Source organism: Calliopsis andreniformis, unplaced genomic scaffold (genome assembly GCF_051401765.1).
Source record: "Calliopsis andreniformis isolate RMS-2024a unplaced genomic scaffold, iyCalAndr_principal scaffold0001, whole genome shotgun sequence".
Lineage (NCBI taxonomy): Eukaryota > Metazoa > Arthropoda > Insecta > Hymenoptera > Andrenidae > Calliopsis > Calliopsis andreniformis.
In genome coordinates this window covers 41,107,888-41,118,417 of record NW_027480422.1, presented here as the reverse complement: position 1 = coordinate 41,118,417, position 10,530 = coordinate 41,107,888, and the positions used below count along the sequence as shown (strand labels likewise).

The 10,530-nt window shown below is 39.8% G+C and overlaps 1 protein-coding gene across 1 annotated transcript; it reads right to left on the bottom strand.

Annotated features, from left to right (window-relative positions):
- Positions 1–9,172: 9,172 nt before the first annotated feature.
- Positions 9,173–10,033, bottom strand: LOC143186482 (uncharacterized). Its single transcript, XM_076390161.1, has one exon. The coding sequence runs from the start codon at positions 10,031–10,033 to the stop codon at positions 9,173–9,175; it is 861 nt and encodes a 286-aa protein (XP_076246276.1).
- Positions 10,034–10,530: the final 497 nt, after the last annotated feature.

Sequence of the window (10,530 nt, the reverse complement as noted above, 5' to 3'; positions counted from 1 at the left end):
CGTGGCAACACCGCCAATCGGTACGACGTCGCGCGGCAAATCTAAATGGTTAGGTCCTACACTAAATACCACTGGAGAAATACAAGAAGGAAAGAAGGGAAGGAAAAGGAGAAAAATAATCTTATAATGTTCGAATATACCGCGCATCTCGAACGTTCGAACTTCCGCTAGCTAACGTGCCGGTGCTGATCTCTCAACGCAGTCGCGTTTTCGAGAGCATACTAAAAGAACAAATAAACGTAATTGTTTCTCGAATAATTGTGAGTCTCGTGTTTCACACCCAGTACAACTATCTGCTTTACTTCCCAGTAATGATTCTTCAATCTTACGACGCCTGACCCTCACGATTCTAAACGACTGTTGACCCCTTATTCGAGCCGTGGTACAAGGAGGTGCAAAATCGAACATATAAAAAACCAAATTTATATTCCTATAAAATGTAAATCAAAATATCTCTCGCAAAGTTTATGTCCTGTCTGCTTTTATTTAATACAAAACATTATTGTCTATTGTTAGAGTAGCAATAAAAAATACGTAAGTTTAATTTTATGTACACTTGGCGGCGCTGCCGAACCTGTGAGTTCACCCATCTTGTTTTAGTTTTTTCCGCGTGCTTGGGCTTCTTATGTTTTTCTTCACAAAGCATATGCGTCGTTATTGCCAGACCAAGATACGCGTGCAATAAAGTGATTTTGCTAGAAAACTGTGTAATCGAGCTGCTCCCAGTACCATCCTTACCCATATTTTATAACATCTATTTTTAAATTCAATATAGTATATGTATATACACGTTGAATAGTAGGCGTAATGATCCGAATTATTGTGTTGTCCTTCCTACATCAAAAAATATTCATAATGTAATGATGCAAAATCACCATTGTATTGTGATGTAATAACTTACCTTATTTAACATATAGAAGATTATGATTCAATGAGTAGATCAATTTATACTTTCCCTTTCAATTGAGTTCAATTTCCTATAAATTCATAAAACACACAATTTAAATATAAATTAAGAATAGTTTAATGGTATATTAACACATGATATTTTAAAATTTGACATTTTGCCTTATTTAATAATTGATTGATATTATACAATGATAGGTAACAAGCATCGCCGAGTAATCCCAAGAGTCGACGAACGAAACCTGTATTAGTTCCTTTTGCCTGAATGTGTGCGTGTAACGTGTATACGTATATTATGTTGAAAAATCCGACGAATTTTCAAGACGGAAGAAGAAGAATAAGAATCTTGAAACTTTCATTTGAACCATCAGGCAATATTACGAAATCCCTGTTACACGTGGGCCAATTTGACTAAAATTGGTCTCATTCAAAAGCTCATATTTGACTTAAATAACAAGAATGCCTTGAAATTCAGAGAACATTACAAACCTGTCGAGGTATTAATGAAATAAGTTTCAGGTAAGATTGGAATGGCCGGTTTTTGGGGAAAAAGTACGCGGCAGCAGCGGTTCACGTACTTAGCGTCGAGACGCTACTGTGTCTTTTGATAACACGTTCACATTGATCAAATTAGCCCAAATCATTTGTGTTCAAGCCGCCTGAATGCAAGTGAACTCTAATTTGAACAAAGCTTTAACGGAACGAATGATTACGTTTGTAAAAAGTGGAGAATCTGTTAGGAGATATTAAATTCCAACAAAACTAGCAAATCTGTTCCATTTTTTAAACACTTATACAGCAGAACTCTATTTATCTGAACCCCGTTTATCGAACGTAACGTTATCACAGTATCCAGTTTACCTTATATGTTATTCGGTAAAATCCAGTTATATAAAACTTAACTCCAATTATATCACGAAATAAGCAGCGAGGTAGGGAATAATCTGAGAATTCCGATTATCCGACGGATCCACTTATCCAAACAGTCTTGTTCCCTGTTACGCGCGAAGTGACTAGCTCCGCGCCACTATATAAAGAGTGTATACAGTGTGCCGTGCGCATGGACATGTCCCAGTAGTGGAGATTGTCCTTAGCGCACGGGTAACAGTACATAAATAAAAAGAGGACCTTATCAGGTCCTCTTCATCTATCTATCAGGAGATAGGGGGTAGAATTTGGGATCATTGACGCTCTAGTCCCATATGGGCCCTTTAATAGGGATTAGATCAGCACTTGGATAAGGGGTAGTAAATTAATTTGCGATTGAACGACACAGACAAAATAAGAACAAATTAAATAATTCGTGTCTCAGGCAACATATTAATGTATTATCAAAATCAGTATTTCAGTTGCCAAATAATAAACAACAATACAACAAAATGCTCAGTTTGGAAATAACAAAAGAAAAATATAAATTGTCTATAATCAATTAACAAAGGAGAACGTTGGAATTCTGAAGCAAAGAATACAAGTAATGAAAATTCCTTTATCTAGATAATACGTTCGCAATTATAAAAACAAAAGTCACACCTACAAGTGAATCACATAATATAAGTGAACAGCAAAAAGAAAATTCAGTAAAAACAAAAGTGAAATCGAAAGTTGAAGCACGTGTTCGTTCTTAGCAGACACAGGCCTAGGTGAGCGCAAGAATACTAGGTAAATCCACAATGCCAACGTACAACATCAATGTCCTTCTGATCACGCGGAGCATCTCCAATATGTGTTCAACAATTTGAATATCAAAATTAACAAAAAATCAATATCAACTCGAATAAATACCGTGTATAAAATCAATGGCGAACTAATAGAAAATCAAATAAAATCACATATAAAATAAATATTAGAAAATATCTAAATAACGAAAATAACTTACGCAATCAAAGAAATGAAGGTTAGGGTTTCCAATAATATTCCAAAATCGTGTCCCAAATATAAAATTGTCTGGTCGTCTATAGGTAGTTGTATTCAATCCTGAAATGCTGTATAGAAATTAAGAAAACGAAAAGGAAAGAGCACGTGCACGTGTGAAGTTACAGAACGGTTCATGATTGAAGTTTACGGTTTTCGTGGACTTAATGTGAACTATTAAGCCTATTCACTCCCGGCACACTCCACCAAACGAGTGAATCTACGCTCGAAAACTACTATTGTAATAATTGGATATGAAAATAAGATGTAAAACAAACCAAGAATAATTAGATCACGGGTTTCCCTCACGTACCTCACAACTTGTCGACGAAAAGTATTCGATAACGGAAGCCAGGATAGGGAGGATCCCTCGCGGATCACGAATACATAGATCCTCTGTGTATTTATGAGAGGTTCTAGCGAATTAGGTGAGGATCGTCATTGGAGCCGTAGCGCGATTCATTAATTCGCTCTTCGATATATCGCACGTGCTCTCTTTCCGGTTTCTTTTGCAATTTACCAATTGCTAATTTTCGTACACTTACAGCATTCTCCGTTGCTTCGTTGAATTATCAAAGATCAGTAGTTGCTGTGATTAGTATAATAAATTTTATAATTGTCATTCCTCGCCCTACAACGACGATTCTAAGGAGAGAACGAGTAAAACAACAGTTATAATTTAAAATTTTGGACGTCGAAGGTCTAGGATGTGCCTGATTAGGTAAATCCAAAAAGTAACGCATCAGTAAGACACACTCCAGCCGACGTAAGGGCAAAAATTCGGTTGGGTTGAAAAATTCTTGTTCGTCACGTGACACCCTCAATCATGTCAGATAAATGGAGGTCTACTATATTATCATTCTCTTTCATTAACCTCTTTTACTAGTTTATATTGTATTAGGTATAATCATTCGAACGTAAACTTATCAATAAAGGCATTGAGTGCAGCGGAGAGGCATAAAGATCCTTTTCCAGACAATACATACCTGTTACGAATACAGGAGTGTGTGCTTACCCGCAGCAGTCGCCACTACCAAGTGATCGAACAAGAACGAATTAGTTCTCATTCAAAAGGAAATCACCGGGGAGAATCCGACAGATTTGACTTGACCTTTTGACTGCAAGGAAGTTTATTCTGGGCTGAATTTGCAGAAAATGGATCATAAACCGCCCCTTGTATTATCAATGAAAACCCAGCTTATTATCAATGAAAACAGTCTAAATACATATGTGTGTCGCGTAATAAATTAAAATTGGAATATTAACCTGTAAGGTTCGATAGATCGAATCTCCCGTATAGCAACGCTGGCGACGCATTAACGTGTAAATGCACGCCGCCAGGTGTCACGGATAAAAATGATGTTTTTCGATCATGATAAAAGAGAAGACACTTAACAATCAAAGAGAATAGACTCGTTGAGCATTTACACGATTAATCGTCGTGTTGGAATTAAATTGACATGGGAATGGGAAAAATACAAAAAAAGGAGAAATCACAGCTCCCAAGGATATTTCCGACATACAGAAGGCTTTATTTCTTTGATTTTTTACCTGTGAATAATGCCGCAACAATGAAAAAATAACAACGGAAATTTCCGTACGTGCATTATGACTATGTATATTTATAATTATATTAATTAAAAGTTTCTAAGATTGTTTTCTTTATTTTTCTGTTTGTACAGAATCTTAACTGTATAAGTTGAATAAAGAAAAAGTATCGTTACAAACTCCTAAATGACGAATTGCTTTGTCCATGGAAAATGAAATAACGGAATTCGAATCTAGTCAAACCGAAATCTAGATTTTCTTATTTACATTGCACTTAATTGTTACTGTTACTCACAAAATAAATCTCTGTTTTAATTTTTTTCCGTAATTTCTTTAACTTTTTTCTGTGTTTCTTCTGGATTTCTTTAATTTTCTTCTGCTCTTGTGATATTCTTTTTCTTTTTGCCATCTGTGCAAAAGCCAGGTGACAATATCTTGTGATAATGTGAAAATATGTTTATTTTGTGATAAGACTGTACATGAACTACTCATGTATATTGTACAGTGCAGGTAAGGTTGCATCAGGAAAAAATGTGAATCTATATGGTTACTGCAGATAGAATCGCCTGATACCATATGCATTTTCGGACATAGCATATTATTATTGGACATTAAAAATTAATATTAATCTTTTTATTAAGTAAACATATTCAGTTTGTTGAATAGAGAAAATGTTTGAAGGAAACCATATATCATAAACGAATTGTTTAGTCAGGAAAAACTATTAAAAATTTGGCCACTACTCTGCTACGCGGAAAAGCTACCCCAAATGTGACATCCGACACAGTGGTCCTAACACAGAAAGTTTACCAAGGTGCATTGATCTAGCAGGCTCAATTCGAGTAATTTTTCTTTATTTTATCCCAGTTTGTTCATGTTTTGTATATTATACAATATTTTATAACAAGTGTTGAATTAGGGCTAAATATTTGGAGGACAGATTAAAGACTGCTTATTCCAGCGTGTCTTTCGCGTAGTTTATACTTCTATAGTGTGAAATAATGATGTAAATGTCAGCAATCGCTTATTTATTAGAGTTAACTGTTGTAGTCTAAGAAAAAAGATAGCTTTAGTATAAAGTCACAAATATCTGTGATAGTTATTACGTAATTATTAAACTCAAAATACATATGTGACTTATATTCAGGAATGGAATATGTAAGAACAATGGTGTAGGTAATTGAATAAGTAGCGATTTTTACTAAACCCACGTACTAATTTATTGTTCGAGTGTGACACGTACAAAGCTCCTCGCGAAGCGCACGGTTACGGAGCGAGTCGGTCAATGGCCCACTCGCCATTTTTCACAGGCTATTTATTTGCCCTTAGTCTACGCGTAGGAAACTCTTTTCAAGTGACCAGCGGAAAAACCCTCGCTGACTTCGTCCAAGTCTGGCTACCAGATGTGGGCTCGAAATATTGGGGAAAACCCGCTTTACCTGCCTAATCGCTCCGCAAAATACTGCAGGGAGTAGCAACGGCAAAGCCGCTACATCACCCCCCTACCAGTACAATAGTCTATAGCGGAGCCGTAGATATCTTAACACACCGTGAAACAAAAAAAAAAAAAATAAATGTACATAAAAACTTACAGATAACGCTATTCTAGCACAAAATATAACATAATATTACTATGAAAAACCTGCTTGAAATCGATCTGGGAATCTAATGCGTCTACCAGATCGTGTAGTAAATGGTTCCACTGTGCGTGAGTGCTGCTCCGGTACAAGTGGTACATTATTACCAGGTAATACGCTTCTCAGATTAGTTGAAAAATCAGCATTTCGTGTTGTCGCGGTATCAAATGGTACAGAATCATACTGCGGTACTATTTGTGAACGGTCAGGTTGTAATGGAATATTATCCGACATTAAATACGCGGGTTTGATTCTATTAATTGAAATTATTACATGCTTACCATTTATATTTAGCGTAAATGTCTTTTGGTTCCGGCTTACAACCTGATACGGTCCATCATATGGCTGTTGTAAAATTGATTTTGATGCATCATGCCGCACAAAAACATGATCGCACGTTTCTAGATCTTTGAAAATAAATATACGCGGACTGCCATGACGCGACGCTTCGGTCGGACCGATATTGCGGAAATTATTACGCAATTCTTTCATAAAATCGCTTGCATCTAATGTTGAAGATGGTGTCAAGAATTCACCCGGCAAACGTAAGGGTTCGCCTAATACCATTTCCGCAGATGTAGCTTTTAGGTCCTCCTTCCAGGCTGAACGAATTCCAAGCAAAATGGTCGGAAGAACCTCTGTCCAACGAACATGCTGGTAACAACGGATGGCTGCTTTAAATTGCCGGTGAAAACGCTCAACCATACCGTTTGCCGCTGGATGATAGGCCGTAGTATGTAGATGAGTCGAACCTAACAAAGAATTTAATTCTTTGAAAAGATAGGACTCGAATTGCCTACCCTGATCCGTTGTTATACGTAGTGGAGTTCCAAAACGGCAAATCCATCCCTCATAAAATGCTCGCGCTACGGTAATCGCTTCTTGGTCGCGCAAGGGAATTGCCTCTGGCCATCTCGTGAACCGATCAACGCAGGTAAGACAATATCGATATCCTTCGGAGACAGGTAAAACTACAATATCTATATGCACGTGCTCGAATCTTGCCGATTGCGCGAAAGACCCTACAGGTGCAGCAACATGTTTAGTAATTTTAGAGCGCTGACATGGAATACAATTCCGGGCCCATTCTCGACAGTCAGATTTTATCGACGGCCAGACATAGCGTTGAGCTATGAGCTTGACTGTCGAATTAATCCCTGGATGAGACAATCCGTGTAACGCATTAAAAACTATTCGACGGAAAGGCATCGTCAAAAAAGGTCGCACGCTGTTCGTTGAAACGTCGCAATAAACTTTTTTGGTAGAACCGGGAATTGCAAGTAGTTTAAGCGATAAACCGGAAGACTCTTGTAAAAATTTCTGTATTTCTGGATCGGTAGCCTGAGATGACGCTAACTCTTCAAAATCTATGGTTTCAATCGCTTCCACTCGTGATAAAGTATCCGCACTGATATTATCCCGGCCAGCAATATGCCGGATATCTGTTGAAAACTGACTTATATAATTTAAATATCGGATCTGCATGGGAGTATGTTTATCTAATTTTCCTTTGAATACAAATATTAAAGGCTTGTGGTCAGTAAATATGCTGAAATTTCGACCTTCCAATAAATGCTGAAAGTGCTTAATGGCAGAATATATGGCAAGTAACTCTCTATCGAAAGCAGAATATTTCTGTTGAGTGGAAGAAAGTTTTGCAGAATAAAAAGCTAGCGGTTCCCAATTACCATTGACCTGTTGGTGCAGCGCGGCACCGACCATAGAGTTTGACGCATCGCAAGTAAGGGCTACAGTTGCATTAGACTTTGGATGAGCTAACAACGTTGCCTGCGCTAGGTCCTGCTTACATTTGGCAAACGCGTCGCGAGCTTCGTCTGTCCAGGTAACGGGTTTATTACCCTTAATATTATTTACGAGCATATCATTTAAAGGTGCTTGGTGATGAGCCGCCTTGGGTATGAACCGACGATAGAAGTTAAGCATACCCAAAAAACGTCGCAATTGCTTCGCTGACATAGGTTCCGGAAAATTTAATATTGCTTCTACTTTATCGCCTGAGGGACTTGATCCGTTCTCCGAAACGACATATCCAAGAAATTTTACCTCTGTTTTTCCAAATATACACTTGTTGGGGTTAATGACTACATTAAATTGTTTCAGACGATCAAATACTGTTTCCAAATGCTTTAAATGTTCGGCTTCTGAGGAAGATGCAATTAAAATATCATCTATGTATGCAAAGCAAAAATCTAGTCCACGTAAAACTTCGTCTATGAATCTCTGAAATGTTTGGGCGGCGTTACGAAGACCGAATGTCATATAGGGAAATTCAAATAACCCGAAAGGAGTAATGATTGCTGTTTTATGAATGTCTTCTGTTGCTACCGGAATCTGATTGTATGCCCGAACTAAATCTATGGTCGAAAATATCTTTTTTCCCCTTAAAGTCTGAGCGAAATCTTCGATATGACGAATCGGATAACGATCTGGAATAGTCCGCGCGTTAAGACCTCGATAGTCGCCGCACGGTCGCCATGAATCGCTACCCTTCTTGGGCACTAGATGTAAAGGAGAGGACCAATCACTCTTCGAGCTTCGCGCAATGCCTAGACGTAACATTATCTCGAATTCTTTTTTTGCGATACAAAGTCTATCCAGCGCAAGACGGCGTGGCTTACATGCAACAGAAGGTCCTGGAGTCGTCCGTATGTAATGGCAGATGCCGTGGTTGATCTCGGCTGGCATTCCGCTGGGTTTAGTAATTTCCGGAAATTGCTGGAGTAGAGCATGGTAAGAAGACTGTCCTTGAATGATTTTTACCGTTGGAGTCTCCTCTCGAACTGGCGCTCCCTTCGATATGAGTTTTGTGGTCTCATCGATTAGACGCTGGTTCCTCACGTCCACCAATAGACCAAAATGTGCCAGGAAATCGGCTCCAATGATAGCTCTGGATACATCTGCTATCACGAACCTCCACGTGAAGTCCCGACGGAGACCAAGATTTAAAGTAATTGTCTTCGTGCCGTACGTCGCGATCGGTGTGCCATTAGCCGCGGAGAGCTCGTAGTCTTCTTTAAAACATGTGCCGCGTATGGCCTTGCGAGGAAATACGCAAATATCAGCTCCCGTGTCGACCAGGAATTTCGTATTCGTCGTCCGATCATGAATAAAGAGACGGCGAAACGTCGGGCTTGCGTCGCTAGCCGCCATCAACGACTGCCCCTCGCGTTTCCCTGATATGTGCAGGGCTGAATACAACGGTGAGCATTCGCACCGTGCCGATCATGATACCAGCACATCCCACTAGCTGCATGGGGTCTTGCCGGAGACTTTCTTCTCGAATTGCTACGCGAACGAGGGCGACGTCGATCGTAACGCTTATGGAAAGGTCCATTCCTTCGCGAGGCGCGCAATTCCGCGATCTGTTCTTTCATTACCTCCGTCTGCTCCTGTAGTGAAATGAGCAATGCCATCATGCGTTCAGATAGAACATCACTCGATGTTGACTGCGTCGACGGCCCTGGGTATGATGCTTCCGCTATAACTTTGCGTCCCGGCAGAGTATCGGTGATAGCATCCGCTAATTCTGCAACTTTGTCCAACGCCGTATCCTTCTGCGTTGCTAAAATTGCCTGAACATTCGCCGGTAATCGCCCAAGCCACAGTGTCCGTAATAAAGGTTCTGACACATATGTGCCAGCCAGACCTCGTAGATGTCGCAGAAATTGAGATGGTTTTCTATCACCTATCTCCTCGTGTTCTAACAGCCTCCGTGCCTTTTGCTCTTGCGACACACATAGTCGACGGATCAATTCACGTTTTAACACTTCATATAGACCCGTTGCTGGTGGATCTAACAAAATATCACGAACCTCGGCGATGAAACGTGGTCCTAGTGCTCCGGTAACGTAGCTGGCCTTGGTGCTATCCGCGGTGATACCCGCCGTTGTAAGGTGACGCTCTAGGATGCAGAACCATAATTCTGGATCGTCCGGCGTAAACTCCGGGATACGCACTCCCAGACGCTCACCCGCGGGCACTGCACCATCACGAAGTCCGTCATTCGCCATTTCTAAATTTTCGTGTTTATATATTTAATGTAATCACTAAAGTCACTTCACTAACACTATATTGCGATCAATCACACCCGATGTTGCACGATCACGTCGGTGTCACCACTTTGTAGGTAATTGAATAAGTAGCGATTTTTACTAAACCCACGTACTAATTTATTGTTCGAGTGTGACACGTACAAAGCTCCTCGCGAAGCGCACGGTTACGGAGCGAGTCGGTCAATGGCCCACTCGCCATTTTTCACAGGCTATTTATTTGCCCTTAGTCTACGCGTAGGAAACTCTTTTCAAGTGACCAGCGGAAAAACCCTCGCTGACTTCGTCCAAGTCTGGCTACCAGATGTGGGCTCGAAATATTGGGGAAAACCCGCTTTACCTGCCTAATCGCTCCGCAAAATACTGCAGGGAGTAGCAACGGCAAAGCCGCTACAATGGCAAGTCATAAGTGGTTACGTAACTTGCGTGAATAAGTAACATTTAAGTATGTGAATAAC

What these genes read in the sequence shown, in the direction of transcription:
- LOC143186482 (XM_076390161.1), bottom strand. Translation starts at nt 10,033, where the DNA reads ATGGCGAATGACGGACTTCGTGATGGTGCAGTGCCCGCGGGTGAGCGT.